Genomic DNA, 17,801 nt, shown 5'->3' with positions numbered 1-17,801 from the left:
GAAAGAATGGGCGACTGTAAACAAGCATCAATAAAACTTGTAGACGGGGCTGGAGAGATGGCTCCGCAATTAAGAGCACTAGCTCCTCTTCTAGATGATCAGAGTTCAATTCCCAGCACCTATGTGGCAGCTCGTAGCTTTACATAACTCCAGTTCCAGGGGAAAGGATGTCCTCTTCTGATTTCCCTTGGCACCAGCTCAAGGTACACAGACGCATATGCAGGCAAAATATCCAACCCCATAAAATAAATAAATTAAATGGAAAAAATAAAATCTTTGGATTGTTAACTAAAAGTTATTGCTTGAATTGGACATTTTTAAGAAAGAGTGAAGTTGTTAAAGAAGTGGGAAGGAGCTGAAAAAGTGGCATATTCAAATTGAGTATTAGAAATCTGTACACAGCGGTCACATTTGACTGAATTCTCCCAGTCAGTGTTAAAGGCATATTCTACAGAGAAATTCCTTAGGCAGGAAACAACCACTTTTGTTTTAAGCGATTTTCAAGAAGTCTCTCTCACACAAATGTATTTAAAGAGAATGCAGTCGGCTTATTATGTTTATTATAGCCTTAAAACATTTCAAAACTTTATTCAAATGGGTAAGAAGATGAGAGGCTAATAACATTATAATAGTAAACCAAAAATATTTTACATAAAACAGAAATCATTGATCAACTTCGTTAGTGCTTCTTCTCTATGGAAACTATGAAGACCAGTCTTTCTCTGCAAGGCTGCCAGCCCTGCATAGCGCTGCCTTTTACATTCAAAGAGCCAAAGGAAACACCACTCATTCAATGTCTTCCCTTTCCCTAGGGCTCCCACCACCATCCGGGGTCCCAGAGGGGACAGCCTGAAAAACAGTGCCCAATATTTTTTTCAGCTATAAAGGGGACTAAATCTTATTTGCCTTTGAAACCACAATTCCTGGTCAATCTCACGTCTTATAAAAACTTGGGCGGGGAGAGGCAGCTCCAAATTGATGCCCCCTTAGATTCAACCACCGGTCACCTTAGGTTGCAGATTAACTTCAAATTCCAAGATTCGGCTTGAGATATGGTTTTGTGTTGAAACAAAACATTTAAGAAATTTAAGAGACATTTCATGTTGGCATAATTTATATACAGTCGTCTCACAGAGTGGACACCTCCTGACAGGCTTCAAATAATGTAAATGAAGAACGTAAGAACAAGATTCTAATAGTGAGCCAGCTAGGCAGGAAACAAAGTCAGAAAAGCACAACCTCAGAGACCCTCGGAAACTTCCACTGCAATAAAAGCCATTTAAAGGGTGAAGGTGACAGTTACCAGGCCACATGTGCCTGGAACCTGCAGAGAATCAGCTGCTTAAGTGAAGACATATGTGTCAAGTATAAAATTAACAAGCACAGAGGGAAGACAGAACTACTAACAAACGGTATAAAATTTTAAGAATCCACTTGGAAGTATCTTTCATCAGTTCTAAATTACCTAATTCATAGTGTCCCTGGAGGGAAAGTTTGTTTTCTTATGAAGGATTAGTTCTGCAAGGTCACCCTAAAGAGTCAGCTCTGGTGACAATCAGTATAAAGTGAGAGGCGCGCTTGGCTCTTTTCAATCTGTATGATTCATGTGGCATCGGCAGGGGAAGCTTGCTAATTTATGTGTGTGTCTAGGATTAAAGGTAATGAACATTTTTCTCATGCAGACCATTGCTTTCCTGAAGAACCCTTAGTTAAACTGAAATCAATTTATTGTTAACCACTTAGCAATCAGTGTTAGAGCTAACAGTATGTACACACATTACAGAAAAAAATTGACCTCTTGTCAGTAGTAAAAAGCAGGCTAGAAGGAAGAGGTGATTGCATTCGCACACTGCAGTCAATTGGAGTGCTAGTGTTGCTGTAGGAAGAAAGCACGGTTCTGAGGAAAATTCCAGGCTGGCTTTTAAAATTAAATTTACAAAAATGATTTCTGTATATTGGGTTTTCTGAAGCTGAAATTATTTTTCTGGGGCTGGAGAGATGGTTCAGTGGTTAGGAGCACTGGCTGCTCTCCCTGAGAACCAGAGTTCTACTCCAAGCAGCTTCACTGGGTGGCTCACTGCTTGGAGCGCCACCTCCAGGGGTTCCAATTCCTTTGGCCACTGCAGGCACCTGCACTCATGTAGACATACACACTTTACACCGACACACACATAACTGAAATAATAAAAATTAAAATACTGGGGCTCAGTGGTTAAAAGCACTGACTGCTTTTCAAGGAACCCAGGTTTGCTTCCTAGTCCATCAGTAATTCCAAGACTAGGTAATCCAACACCTTCTTTTTGACTCCTTCCACAAGTTCTAAGCATGCGTGTGGTACAGAGACAGACATGCAGGCAAAAGCCAATACAGATAAAAGAAAATAAATCTCTTAATAAAAAAAAAAATAACCATCCCTACTTTCCCCAAACACATGCCTAAAAGCAGTTCATGGTAACAGCTTTTAGAATTGATGGTCATTCCACATGTGGAATATTAGTTAGGATTACATCAAATTTTACTATTTCATAAAGATACTTCTGCAAATAACCCAAAAAGAAAGAGTGCACACAGCTTAACTCAAAACATCTACGGCTACTAAAGTTACCAAGTTTCTACACTAATCAGGCATTAAGGATACAGCAGCTAACAAAACAAGATAAAGCTGAGTGTGGCAACAGATGCCTGTAGGAATTCAAAGCCATCCAGGACAACAGATTAGATACTGTCTCAAAATGGATCCTTGCCAAACCTTGTACAAGTTATGTGCTAAGATGAGGCAGGACCAGAAGTTCACAGTAGTTTCATGAGGGGCCCATGCTGAAAGGAAGGTAGTAACCAATGCAGGAAATACAACAGCAAGTAACAACTTCTGCTCCTTAGCTAACCACTGTACAAGAACATGGCAATTCCTTTTCCAGTAATGGATAAACTAGGGTTCAGGAAATAAGACTTGCCTCCCAAAGCCATGGCTGAAGTGTCAGGATTAGCCTAAGACCTCTGTGGGTGAGTGATACACCAGAGAAGGAAACCTAAGCCCCAAATGGCTGCTGAACAGAAAGCTTGCAATCCCAGCACTCCGAAGCTGGGGCAGCAGGATCCAGAGTTGGAAGCCAGCCTGAGCTACAGATGAAACTGTTTAAAAAGAAACAGAGAGGCAAGGAGAAAGGAAGGAGGAGAAAGATGTAGAAAAAATCTCAGCAGTGAAGATAAAAGTTGTGTCTGTGTTCTCATCTTTTAAACAAACTAGTAGGCCAGAGAAACATGGGTGGTTAAACAATACAAGGTGCTTCCCACAGAGCTACTTCATCAGATATTTCAAACATTTAAAGAACACTTTCATCCAAAATCCTATGATCTAGACATTAATGCTCAACATATCTCTGATCTTTATGCAAAAAAAATCTGTAGACACATGTATGTCTTAGATCTTACTACACAATGTCTAGAGGTGTATTTTGAAGGAGGATTGTATCATTAGAGCTTTTCTAGCCTACTAAACTTATTTGAAGTTATAGCTTTAATGTGTAAGTAAGCCATAATCTATTTATATCTCCAAGGTGGAATGGAAATAGTTTCTAATCTTTCTTGATAATGTCAAAATGCACAACTTTGTATATAAAACATTTTGTGAAGAATTATTAGTTACTAGATGACCTGTATTCTTAGCATAGTCTCACAGAGCTTTTCACAGCTATCTTACATATTAATGGTATTAATAATGATAACTGAGATGGAAAATAGAGAACACAGATTAAAACCTACTCAAATACAGCCATGTGATCTTTGACAAAAATGCCAAAAATACACACCAGAGACAAGACAGTCTCTTCCACAGATGAGGAAAGTGGACATCCACATCCACAAAACAATGTCAGATAGGTCAAAGACTTCAATGTAAAGCATGAAGCTATTGGAGAAAAATTGAGGAAAATACTTCAAGATACAGACACAGGCAAAGACATTCTGAAGAGGACTCCAGTTGCTCAGTAAATAATGCCAACAGATGGCAAATGGGATTTCATGGAATTGAAAATTGCACATATGAAGAATGTCTGCAGAATAGAAGAAAGTTCTTGCTAGTTATACATCTGACAAAGTGCTCATTTCTAGAATATACAAAAGCTCAAAAAATAAATAAACCAGGGGCAGACAAAGGTGTCTACTGCCAAGCCTGATGACCTGAGTTCAAATACCTGGAGACACAGAGGAGAGAACTAACTCACACAAATTGTCCTCTGACCTCCACACACATGCCATGGCATGCATGCATTCACACCTGCACATGATCACATGTAAGCATGTGTGTGTGTGTCTGTGCATGAACACTTCTATGCACATGCACACATCACGCACACACACAAATATGTGAATGTGATAAAAAATGTTTTGAAATAAATCAAGCCAGCCAGTCAACAAGTTGATTGGGCCAATGATGGAGAAAGTTCTCAAAAGATGAAAACAAATGACCAATAAATTCATGAAAAAAAAATTCACTGTCATCAATCATCAGTAAGAATTACAATTATTAAGAGAGCAAATAACCACGAGTGCAGGCAGGAATATGAATGGGGATCCCTGTCCTCTCCTTGTAGGAGTATAAACTAGTCCAGTCACTATGGGAATGAGCATAGAAGTTCTGAAAACCAAATAAATAAATAAATAAAAAGGTAAAAACAAAAACATGTCTACCACATAATTCCTGGATATTTATCAAGACTCCAAGGCAGCATGTGACAGGCGCTTGCACATCAATGTCACACTGCTCTCCATAGTTAAGAAGCCAACCTAGGTGTCCAGCAACAGAGGAAAGGGGATGAATACACACTGTGGAGCTTCTTTCATCCTAAAGAAGGATGAAGTCATATTGCTTACAGGAAGAAAGATGTGATTGGACAGAATCGTATCACACCAATTCCACCACTCTCAGGAGCACAAACATCATGTGACTTCTCTAGAGTGTTTCCTATGATTTTTATAAAGGTCCTTAAAATTGTGTATGTATATACAACATGAAAGAAGAAACAAAGGGGACTGGTGAGTTGTGGGGGGAGAGAAAGCCAGAGGACATAGGAGGAACATACTCAGTGTACAATGAATGTTTGTCAGAAAGTGTCCCTCATGTAACAGAACCATAGACCAATATACACAATGAAAAAAATTTAAATAAACCCCAGCAAACACTTCAAAAAAAAAATTCTAAGAGTGTAGCAGAAGACATTTAGTGTGTTGTGAGCCTCTTTCTCGGGTGATGGGTCAACACTGAATGCTGTTACCTGTAGTACCCAGGCATCACAATGTGGACACCTGCGCTGGGCTGGCAGATGGCAGCGGCATTGCTGTCATCCATTTTGCGCACGGAGTCTGTGAAAGGTCCGGTGGCATTGATAACACATTTGGCTCTCACGTCAAACTCCTGCCCTGTGAAGAAAAGTGGCATCGATTACATACTCCGTTTGTTCCCTGCTCACCAGCGCTGGATTATTAGTCCATCTCTTAACTGAACTGATGGCGAAGAAGAGTACATTCCACACTGTGTGACATGCACGTGCACAGTTATTGAAGGAGCTAAACAAAAGGCTCACTTCTGAGTAAATTTACCCCAAACAAGTCTGAATTAAAAAGGAAAAAAAAAGCAAACCACCTTTTCATTGTGGTTCTCAGTCTATTCGTAAAGAGCCTATGATCTGGAGGGTAGGGATACAGCCCCGTGGTAGAGCTCTTGCCTGGTATTTGAAAAGTGGGGCTCAATACCCAGCACTGGGAAACAAGAGCCATATAAAGTGCCTATGACCAAAGGACTAAACACAAAGAAAGTGGGAGGAGTAAATAGTAAATAGTTTGTCCTTAAAACACAAATGCAAAGAGAAAGAGAAGGACAGGAAGCAAGGAAGGGGGAAAGGGAGAGGGGAAATGAAAGAAACAGCTGACTAGCTCAGTGGACTAAGACACCTGACACCAAGCCTGGCAACCTGAGCTCAACCCAGGGAACCTCCATGGTGGAAGGAGAAAAAAAGACTCCAGTCTTGTCCTCTAACTTCCACGTTCACGCTATGCCATGCCTATTTGGGCATGCACACACGTGCACACACACACACACACACAGAGAGAGAGAGAGAGAGAGAGAGAGAGAGAGAGAGAGAGAGAGAGAGAGAAAGAGAGAGAGAGAGAGAAATGTTTTGCAGCTGCCTACCCAGTGCTAGCGCTGTGGCGAGAATGAAAATCTCATTGAGTTACAAGTGATTGACTCAAAGGACGTGTAATGCCCTGCCTGTGCCACCTAAGTGATGCTCAAAGACTTGGCACATTGATTTAATTTTATTAATCACATGTTTCTGCGAGGGAAATGAAATGCATTCACAGCTGTGAGAGTTCTACGGACATTTATTATTATCCTTATCATTAGTGTTACTATTTAACACAAAAGGGAAAAATTGGCAAGTCCCACAAGGGAAAATTTTCATGTTAAACCGGGCATTGTTGACAATAAAGAATATAATTAATATGACTGAAGTCTGCCTTCACTGAAAGAAAAGTGACAGAAAAATCCTAGCTCAGTCATTAGACAAGCACAGCAAAATGCTAAGAAATGCCTCCCTTGTGGACCCTGGCATACCTGTGAGGACATCCTTGCACCGGGCGCCGCTCACGCGCTCTTTCCCAGTTTCGGGGTCTTTCTTCTTGAGCAAGCTCACCACCTCCATGTAATTGGCTGTGGCAGCCCCATACCTGGCAGCGGTGAGGGCGATGGCGAGGTTCATCCGGGCATCGTTGTGCTGACCTGCAGCAGAGAGAAGCACAAGGGGAGGGGCAGGAGTCACCTCGAGCCACGGACTCGTGGTACAGAAGTGTGTCACAACAGATATGTCACCAATGTCCCTGTCACCTGGAATCTACATGATGGCTGGGCAGCTCTACAGGGCACCATCTGCAGATCTGTGGTCATCCTTAGGCAACATTTACCTGCTTCTTCAGCAAGTGCATGTTGTGTGAGATTATTGGGATTAGTCCTTTCCTACTGAGCTGACACCAATTATCGGGAAGTTTAAACTTATTTCTCAAATAAGTAATTATTCTCTCCATGTGGGAACATATGTATGTGTCAGACTTTTTCTAATACAGAGAAGCCATAAACATGGAAGCTAAGCAATTCAAATCCTTGGAATATCTGACACCCCAACTGGTGTTGATGAACAATTTTTATGAGTGCACGCCTATCTAATATTCAAAATCAAGACTTTCCTCTTCCATAGAGAGTCTCAGTATTCCATAAAAGGATTTCTCTTGCTTTGAATTTTGATCAGGGCTCCTTAAAATGTAGCATTTTTTAATAGCACATAAAAGGTAAGAAATTAAGCAGGGCAAAATTTAATTACAGAACAATTCCTACCTGTGTTGTTAGAGATTTATTGCTGAAAAATCCTAGTTAAAGAAAACTAAGGGGGAGGAGAAGGGGGACGAGATGATTAATCACTTTAAAATACTGGCATCACTGGAGACTTTTCCTATTTATTATTGCCAGTGGAGTTAACGCTGACCAGGAAGAATTACTCTACATCGCAGGGCCAGGTTCTCTGTGCCCTGAATAATTAATTATCCAGGGCTAGATGTATTGAATCAGAGTTCAAATTCCCACACATCGGGCCCAGTTCTATCAAGATAATACTGATACAGGGAGGAATCTGTAATGGATATTGTTGTTGATTTATGCCGCCAGCATACCAAACATGTAGTATAAATGGTTTATGTAAAGTTTCTTCCTTGTGATTCAGTCTGGGAGCCCTGCACGAGTCATCTGTTCCTGGGAAAAGGGCAAAGTTATAAAGAGAGAATCGATGACTGGAGATCCTGCGGCCCCTCCCTTCAAACATCTTATTCGAAAATCGCCTGAAGAATGCCAGCCTGGAAGAAACTCTTCACCTAAGTACAAGCACTATAAGGGAAGAGTCGGTATTAACGCCTGACGTGCAGAATGTTTATTGTTCTGGGGTGGCTTTATCGAAAAATGCATCATTTACTACCCTTAAAATATTATATTGGATTTCCTATATCAAAAATCTACAGACTAAAGAAAACGTGACAACAGCAGCAGTAAGGCCCGGGACGCTGGAAAACGCGCAGTTTCCATCCGCTTCCACTCAGTCTGATCCTAAAGTGGCTCAAGACAGCCAAGTTTAAGAAGCCGACCTTCATTAATGTTAGTTCTTTAAAACCAGAAGAAGTTGTGCGAGGCTAGATGGATAAACACAACCCAAGGTATGAATGCTTTCTCTCTGGGGTAGAGATGACAAGAATGCTGGGTTTGGTTGCACACCTTTAATCCCAGCACTCAGCAGGCAGAGGCAAGTAGATCTCTGTGAGTTTGAGGACAGCCTGGTCTACGTATTTAGTTCCAGGACAGCCAGGGCTACAGAAAGACTGTCTCAAAATAAAGTAAGTAAACAGAAAATAGGACACATCCCATGGACCTTCCCAGTGATTTAAGTGTTTAGCAGTGCACTGCCTAGCTGCCTCCCTGGCACAGGCATGCATTTGGTAGCACAAGAAAGCCACGCCATTTGCTGGCACTACAGACATGTCACAAGTCACTTTTGCCTTAGCATGGAAAGTGCCAAGTGGGTGAACTACTTTAAACCCTAGATGAAGGCACTGTGGCAGGTAGAACTTCCAGTTACTACCCAGCAGATCACAACTTCTTATTCTCTTTCAGCTCTGATCTCCATGCCCAATTTAAAGGCGCCACTGCTCCTCCATCCCCGTCCCTCCTCCCAGCAGCTGCTGAGATTTATGCTCTGCTTGCCTGTTGTTTGCTTCCAAACTCTAAGAGAACTGTCCCCGATCATAATGAGAGCATCAAACAATGCATTCCTGCATTTATGTGGCAAAACAACACAGTCATCAGCAACTCCAAGCTGACTCTGAGAGCATCCATTTTTCTTCACCTTGTTTTAAAAGTACAAAGGGCATGTTACACAAGCATTGTTTACATTGGGGTTCAATGGAAGCATCAAGGGCTGCTTCTTCTGCAAGAAGAAATGTCCTTTAGCTAGCTCCTAAATCCCAATACAGTTTAAGATACAGATATGCTGCAAGTGAAATCTATTTTCTTGCTCCTAATCTTTCCTTGTCCTCATTCCCTAGCCAGACCCTGCCTTGATTCAGTATTGTCATTTAGTGATGAAATTCTTCAAGTTACAATCCTGGTCCACCACATTCCTACCCCTATTAGCCTTATAATCTCAAATTGCTAGAATTAGCTGCAACTACCTTGTATATAGGCCTTCTTGTCTTTGCCCTACTTATTACTCTTCTGGTTGGGTATCATTCTGGAAGTTCCAGGAAACAATTCTGGGATACAATTCCTGTATCTCCTCATCAAGTCTCCCCTTATCTGCATCTTGTCCCTTCAAAGCAAATTGTGTGATCTCTCTCAGCTCAGCATTATGTCTTAAATGTACCTTTTCTATAGACTTTCTGACACTGCATTCATCCATATTTCATCTGCTTTTATCTTTTGTGGTAGGAGGATGGGTTCTGATACAGGGTCTCAATATATAGTTCTGGCTGTCATGGAACTCACTCTATAGACCACACTGGCCACAAACTCACAGAGATCCACCTGCCTCTGTCTCCCAATTATTAGGATTTAAACTGTGCACTACCACAGCCCAGATAACTCTTACTTAGAAAAATAGAATTCCTTTCCTATGAGCTGAGCACTGAGACAAATAAAAGGAATATGGTAAAGACAGAAGGTAGCCTGCCCAGCTAAAACTGACCCTCCATTACAATAACTGGGTCATCCCCCTGATGCAGAACATAGCAAGAGTCCTATGTTGATTCTTCCCTTTTCCCTCTCCCACAACAACACCAATATCCAATAAATGTTGTGAAATTTTTAGAAGCGAGTGATAGCTAGATATTTGAGGGCAGTAGAAAAGCTAGCAATATATAAAATCTAAACTTAATCCCAAACTAACTAGCCCCTCTATGTAAGCTGAACAAACAGGGGATGAAGGGGCAGTGTTTCTGAGTGTCCCTAAGGACCAGCTACATGCTGCCCTTGCGCTGTGAAGATGCACACATAACCGTAATTAGCTCCTAAAAGCTAAAGAGCAAGGAACAGACTTCTGTGTCCACCCAGAAGTACTGCGTCCAGGCCTCTCTTCACCGCTTTCCCTCTGCATTCAGAGCAAAGTTCCTCTATGCCGGTCAACTTGCCCTTCACCTCGGACACATCAAATCCTGCAGTGAGCACTTCTGGAGGTGTGATACATCTTCAGCATTTTCAACTAAATTGCCCCACTCTGTTTCCTGACATTTTGAAAAGTGTCTCTGTGTGTCCTGTAACTTTATTGCTAGATAAAGAAGGTTTTGACAACACTGCCAATCATGAGACTAAGATGGAATAGCCTAAAATGCCCATGCAATTGGTTCGCTCATGAAGTTTAGATCTTTCCAGTCCGTTTCCTCAGCACCAGGCAACATCTCCTGTTTCACTCAGCAGCACTACCTTGGCACCCACACAAGGGCCCAGACGGCAACTGCGCAAATCTGTCTCCTGCTCCGTTCGCGTCTGCACTTGAAATCTTACATATGTGCACACAGTAAGTATACAATCTGAAGGATGGAAGCATAGAAAGGGGGAACTGCCCAAAAACAGAGCATGAGATGCACCCACCAAAAGGAATACAGGTTGTTGGGGGAGATTTTGTCTTCACTCCCAATGGCCTCCATAGAAGAGTGAGAGATTGTGTCAGAGGAACACATGTGAGCGTGTGTATGTTAAGGTGAGCCACTTAAAGACAGGCTCTGTGCAAAACCTCCTTACAAACACTCAGCTCACAGCTAAACCCTGGCAGCTAAGTTAAAGGACAAAGAGCTGAGGAAGAAAGAAGGGGGGAAGGAAGGAGGGGAGGAAGAAAAGGAGGGGGAAAGGAGGGCGAGACAAGGAGGAGGGAAGAAGGAAGGAAATCACTGAATGTACAAAGAATATGAAGGATAACTAAGTTTGAAAAGATAAAAATGTCGTAAACTAGCTGGTACAATTCTGTGGTGCTCTGATGATCCCCTACAATCCCTTTAGTACAAGATACTTTTAGATGATCCCTGGCTGTGTAAAGACCTATGCATAAATAGACGTGCCGAACTCCCACCTACCTACTAACACAGAATCTCTAACGTTTACCAATTTATTAAAATTACACCTGTCCCGATTTCCTCACCCAACTGCCAGTTTGCAATTAAGAGAATTTCCTCCCATCAGCCTATGCCCTGACCTGAGTCCGACACAATCATTTTGATGAGCAACGGGGGCCAGATGCCTGCCAGAGAGAATCTTCTCCTATAGCCTTGGCCCCATTTCCAACAAAATCCTCACGACGTGCTTCATTGTCTCAGGCTGCCTGTGTCACCGTGACCTCTCCAGCAGCTTCCCCTCTCCAGTTGGGCTAATGTACAAAAGTCAAGCTGATCTAAGGCAGCCATTACACTTAAAACTTCCCTTTCCAAAGGAAGAAGGCAGGAAACTGAGAGAAATAGGTGTGTGTGCATCAGAGTGTGGAGATTCTTAACTTCTGTTTTAAGTGCATGTGAGAAGCACGGTTAAAAAGGAAAAGCGGAAATGAGAATTCATTTTATTCATTCATGAAAAGTTCCGACCACACAGTTTCCAAAATTACTGATTGAAAGTGCTTCCTGTGTTAGAAGTGCTGGGGTCAGGGTACGTGTAGGGGCCGAAGCAGAGATAACATGTTGCAGGGTGATGCGGAGGTTGAAATGCGGGTACCATGTTGGAGGGATGTGGGTAAGGCAAAGCATGTGTGTGTCTCATGTGTCCTTTACAGAGAGGCTGGGTGCTTCTGAAATTACACAGCTCCTGTGAGGGTCTGTTCTCCTCAAGGTATTGCTTCTCAAACTTTGTATAAATGTCCAGTAAAAGCCAATCAAGCCAAGCATGGCAGCACATTCCTTTAATCCCAGTATGTGAGAGGCAGAGGCAGGTGAATCTCTGTGAAGCCAGCTGGGTCTACATAGAGAGTTCCGGGCCAGTCAGGGCCACATAATGGGACAGTGTCAAGAAAAGAAAAAAGAAAAGGAAGAAAAGTCAAAAAATAAAAGTGCTTCACCAAGGAAATCAGAAGAACAAGAAAAAAAATAGAAATTATCCTTTTTTACTGGTCTAGAAATTTTAATGGTGTTTCATTTCTACAACTGTGTGATATATTACAAATTCTCTCTCTCTGACCACTTTCTCGTAGCCATGACTTGTGTGCTAAGTCTTTCGTGTCCCTGTCATTCTTATTCTAGATTCCACATGGAACACTCTGGAGTACTAGTAGCCACGGCAAAAGCAGAGTTTCCAAGGACTTAGGCTCCTATTTTCTGCCAAAGCTGTGAAAAAGAGGGACATTCTCAGGTGAACAGGACACAGGGGAAGACGCCAAGTGTGATTTGTATCAGTCATCCCAGTCCAGGCCCTATCAGCCCTGTCACTCAGTCAACACCTACCTCACAAACAGATTCGAGTTTAGTAGAGAGCAAAAGATCACCCAGTCTGCTCCAGACGAGAACAGAGGAACCATGCAGATAAACACCAATGTATGAGCAATAAGATTAAAGCAATTAAAGAAGGGCTGGAGAGATGGCTCATTGGTAAGAGATGGTTAGAGAACCTGGGTTCAATTCCCAGAATCCATATGAAACCTCACCACCATCTGTAACTCCAGTTCCCTGGAACTTGACACCCTCTGCTGGCTTCCAGGAATACTATACCCATGTGATACACACAAACACATGTGGGCAAACTCTGAAACATATAAATTTTCTTAAGAAAAGGAATTAAGGAAGACCAGTTATGACCTTCCATCATGGCAGTTTCACACTGACACCCAAAGCTTATACAGAAGTATCAAGTACCGGAATACAGGTCTGGTATCAGTACCACTCAAATATGTTAGGTACCACTCAAATATGTTAGGTAGTACCTACAAAATGACTTTTCTCTTACTGCGATTGTAAAGTATTCACCTACTTTTTATACATGTTTATCAGAAATTAAGTGTTTTTTTAAAATCATCCTACGTTGATGTACATTTTTCCAGAAAATGTCTTCTAATACAAGACTATAGTCTTTTAATCTAAAATAGAGAAAACCAAAGGCATAATATTCCAAGTTGATGAATTGGAGTAATTTGCTGTCACTTATCCATACTATAGTTCTCAAGAAGGGACACCTGTTAGCACTGAACATGTAATCATTTTTATTATTTAATACAAAGGTACAATTAAATGCAGGCACAGGATGTGACCCGCATCATAATTCTGCCTGGCCTTTCTCTTCACAATATCTTTTTCATTATCCAAGGCCTTTTGTTCCTTCGTGTTTCTTTTGTCTCACCCTAAGTTCTCGAATAAGCTATTTACAGTCTGAATAATTAGCAATCAGGGTGGATCTGTGGTCTTTGGCCCCATGTAAAGGAAACATTGTCAAATGCCTTAACATGACATACTGAAGTAAGTAAAGTTTCTATACCCCCGGGACTTTTTCCTTTCTTGAAAAAAGTTTTAAATAAATCTAATGAGGAGTGAGTTTTCTACTTCTCAGACACTTAGGAATCTAACTAGAGTAACAAAAATGAAACTTCATTCCAAATGCAAACAACAGAATGCTTTGGGTATTCATTAGCTATTTTCGTACAGAAATGTTCTATACATTAGTTTACAATGAACACTCCCTGTGCCTGCCTACTTGAGGACAATGCATTCTCTCTAGCATAAGCCAAGAATAGTTCTTTTTAATTTTTTCCCTCCCTTCCTTCTTTTCCTCTCAGTACTTTTTAGGAGAGTAAAAGTGAAAGATTAAAGTCACAAAAATTAGTTGAAATGAAGTCGGTAGTCAAAAGGGAGGAGACTGCTCGGTAAAGGCTACAATTGTGAAGCCTCACAGCCCGGGTTTACTCTTCCGGTTCATAAAATGCTCTGAACTGATTTCATCCTGAAAGGTGCAGTTCTGATGGAGAAGAGCTGCCTTCACTGAGCCACCGTCCAGACATCAAGGCTGTAGACAGCACAGAATCATCATCCAAGAAAACTGAGCTGAAGATTTTTGAGGTCATTCCTTCTGTGAGTGTTTAAACAGTTACTCCCTCTGTGCTGGGTACCAAAGTACCATTTGTGGAAACAGAAACCAAAAAGTTCAGATTGATCCAATTGCCGTGAACTGTGAGCTATGGGAGCAAAATCACAGCTTCTTGACAGCCACGTGTTTCCAGTCTCCTGGCGTCATAGCAAACTTTCTTTCTCTTTACCCTGAAGTTTCCTTAAAATGCAACCAAACCTAATGTTCCAGATATATCAACTCTTCTTTCCTAAATCTGGGGCAGATTTGCAAGTTTCTTCCACAGGGAATGTGTGTTCAATGTCAAGGCCAGTGTCTACAAAGCAAGACCTGACTTCGCTGTACCAGAATCAGGCTGAAGCCCCTTGACAAAGGAGATTCCAGGGCACCAGCACAATTACGGACATTCTTCCTTCCCACAGGTAAGCATCATTTTCTAGGAATCTGACCAGAAAACTCATTTACAGTAAAAGGCATGTCCTAAAACCCTTGTGGAAACCTACGGATCCCAGTTCTTACCTCATCTGACTACAATCCCATCCAAGGCCCCTTTATAGCCACCATTATCATCGAATTTATCAGAGGAGAGAAAGGGTGCAGGGGAGATGACTCAGTGGGTAGTGTCCTTGCTATATAACCATGAAGTCCAGATTCCCAGAACCCGTGGAAATACTGGGTGGGCTTGACAGACTAACGCCAGTGCCGGGGAGGTAATGACAGGGGGCCCACGGAACGACATAGCTGGTTAACGAGCTCAACCAAAGAAATCTTTGTTCAAGTGAGACCCTGATTCCAAATAAAAGTTGGGGAAAGATCAAGGAAGACACCAGAGTTATTCGCACCTGCTTACATGTGTGCCTACACACATGAACACCCATGCACGCATAACACATGCATGAAAGAGAGAGAGAAGGAAAGAGGAGTTTCTTAGTAGTCCTTTGAGATGTACCTCAACAGTCAGTGCTACACAGAGAGATGCTGTCTTGAAAATAGTTATGGTTATTGTCAAAATGCTTTTAAAAAAACTGAATATGTTTCAATTCTAAATGGTTTAGCAGGTAAAGGCACTTGGTGCCAATCCTGATGACTGAATTCAGTCCCAGGGCCCACATGATGAAAGCCAGGACTGACTGCTCCAAGTTGTCCTCTAACCTGCACATGTGTTCCATGGAATATGGGTATTGACACATACAAAAAAAAAATGTTTTACTGGTCATCAGTCTGACAAATGTTTCCTCCCTCTAACGTATGACAACCCATCTCTAAATCTCTGAACTTCACCCCAAAGAAAGTTGCTTTTCCTTCCTTTCTCTCCTTTCAATACGATTGACAAGTGACAGGTGGTGGTGGCAAACACCTTTAATCCTAGCACTCGGGAGGCAGAGGCAAGTGGATCTCTCTGAGTTCGAGGCCAGCCTGGTCTACAAGAGCTAGTTCCAGGACAGGCTCCAAAGCTACAGAGAAACCCTGTCTCGAAAAAACAAAAACAAAAGACAAGTGGAATTTTTTTTTTTAATAAATTGGAAGAGGCAAGAATGGATTTGAACCCAGAAGAAACTGATGCTGATGAACTGATAGAACAGGAGATCGTTTCAAAATACTAAACTTACCAAAGCTTTATCTAGGATTCTTCACTCCCTCTTAAAATAAAACAAAAACAAAAAACAAACAAACAAATAAAAACAAGCAGGGAATTCTGTCAGGTTTTTCAGAGGAAATCAACATTAGCTATAAAATATCCCAGGCAAAAATGGTAATGCTGAGTTCCAGTCCCTAGCAGTCATTAGCAGCAGGCACCTGCCTAGTACTTGGTGCGGCTTCTGGTCTGGCTTCCTAATGTCTCATCTCTTAGCCTTGCTAAGAGGCTCCCTTCCCACAGAAGAAAGGTCAGCCTCCAGTCTGGCTCCCTAATCACAGGCCTTCCTCCATTCCGGGTGGAAGATTAAAAAAAGTAAAAAGTAAAATAGCCGTGAGGCTCGGGGGCAGCGCTGCCCATTTTCTAAGTGCAACAGTGACAGATGGGCCAGCAGCGGAGGCAGTGCACGTAGAGAACACAGGTCCTGGGACAGGGCACTACAAATCACTTTTGGTCCCTTATTTTTCAAGCTAGGCTTTTTTGACTTCCCAGCATTTCTGTTGTCACAGGAATCTTCCAAAAAAAAAAAAAATCTCTTTCCCTTGCCCGGCACAGTGGGTCCAAACTGTAATCCCAGCATTGTGGATAACAATGCAAGAGAATAGCAGATTCAAAGCCAGTCTGGGCTAGATAGTGAGAAAAGTCAAGAAAACGTTAGCAGAAAGGCTAGGCATGGTGGTGCACGCCTTTAATCCCAGCCCTCAGGAGATAGGGCAGGGAGGTAGATCTCTGGTGCTTGAGGTCAACCTGGTCCATGCAGAGTTCCAAGAAAGCCAGGACTTGTAAAAGGAGATTGCTTTTTTGTTCCCTGGCTTCCCAAACCTGAAACTATATTAATTACAACACTGTTTGGCCAATGACCTAGACGTATTCCTAGCTAGCTCTTACATATTAAACTAACCCATGAGGCTGTGGCCTACTAGTAAGTTTCTGGTGTCTTTTCCCTTTGGCAACTATATGATGTCTGATTCCACCTTCTTCCTCTATCTCTGCTTGGATTTCCCACCTTCCTATAGTCTGCCCTGCCATAGGCCAAAGCAGCTTCTTTATTCACCAATGGTAATAAAACATATTCACAGCATCCAGAGGGGAATCCCACATCAAGGTCTACATAGACAGAACCTGTCTGAAAGACCCCCAAAAAGGAGGACTAGGAAGAAGGAAGGGGATGAACAGAAAGGGGAGCAAGAGGAAAAAGAGAATAAGTCTTTTTCCCTTAGTATCTTCTGCACGTCACTAAACTGTGCAAGCCCCATGCTCTGTGCCTCAACTTTCTTATCATGCCTGCCACAGGTGGACCCAAAACATTTTTTTTTTGACATTGCCCAGCTCTACTGATTTTTTTAAGGTTTCTGTTAGTATTCAGGAATCTGTCTGCCCTTGGGTCCTGACAGGACACGTCCTCAGCTGTAGCCACTAAGAACACCTCCTGTGTACATTCACTATGTTCCCCCCCTCCTCTGCCTGTTACTTTCTCTCTGTCTTTCTGCCTGTCTCTGCCTCTCCCCTTCTCTCTCTGCTGCTCCTGTCCCCAGAGGCCGGTCTCCCCCTCCCCTTTCCTCCTTTTATGCTCCCTTTCCCTTAATAAAACAAAAGGACCTACATTAGTTCTGTCGCAAGGCGTCTTTCTCTTGTGTGCTGCTTTTTAAATTAGAGCCATTTCTATTCCCCAATTTTACATAAACCAACTAAAAAACTAAGAACTTAATTACACAACAAGGCAAAAGAGTTCCTTTTACGTAACTAAACCACCTTTCCTCACAGGACAGGCCAACATAAATGAACTCCTTCACTAACGTAACGCATACCCATCCTCTTTATTTTTCTGAATACTTTTTTACAAGATGCAGGAACAGCCAACCCCAGGGGTGACTCAGAGTGTGACCCACATAATAAACACGTGGAAGTCTGCACTAAGGGCCAGCCAGGGGAGTCTAACTGCAAGCAGCCTTCTGAGAACCTTTATCTGTTTTGTCCCTGAGTCAGTTTCTTATCAGATTTCTCTCTCTAATCACAGAAGATTCCACCCCTTATCAAGTTGTTATCAAA

The 17,801-nt window shown here is 42.1% G+C and overlaps 1 protein-coding gene across 3 annotated transcripts in view; it reads right to left on the bottom strand.

Moving 5' to 3' along the window:
• Gpd2 (glycerol-3-phosphate dehydrogenase 2) overlaps positions 1 to 17,801 on the bottom strand; it is a 146,977-nt gene that overhangs the window by 28,523 nt on the left and 100,653 nt on the right. For all 3 annotated transcript variants that reach the window (XM_048426342.3, XM_048426341.3, XM_048426343.3), the window contains exons 7-8: positions 6,614 to 6,778; positions 5,274 to 5,418 (exon numbers count right to left, since the gene is read on the bottom strand). In XM_048426342.3, coding sequence (XP_048282299.1) covers positions 5,274 to 5,418; positions 6,614 to 6,778 — 310 coding nt within the window. The remainder of the gene's footprint in view (positions 1 to 5,273; positions 5,419 to 6,613; positions 6,779 to 17,801) is intronic.

The sequence above is a fragment of the Myodes glareolus genome, chromosome 21 (assembly GCF_982192425.1).
Source record: "Myodes glareolus chromosome 21, mMyoGla1.1, whole genome shotgun sequence".
NCBI classification, from domain to species: Eukaryota; Metazoa; Chordata; class Mammalia; order Rodentia; family Cricetidae; genus Myodes; species Myodes glareolus.
Note: the sequence above shows the minus strand (reverse complement) of the source record. Positions and strands in the feature narration are given on the sequence as shown.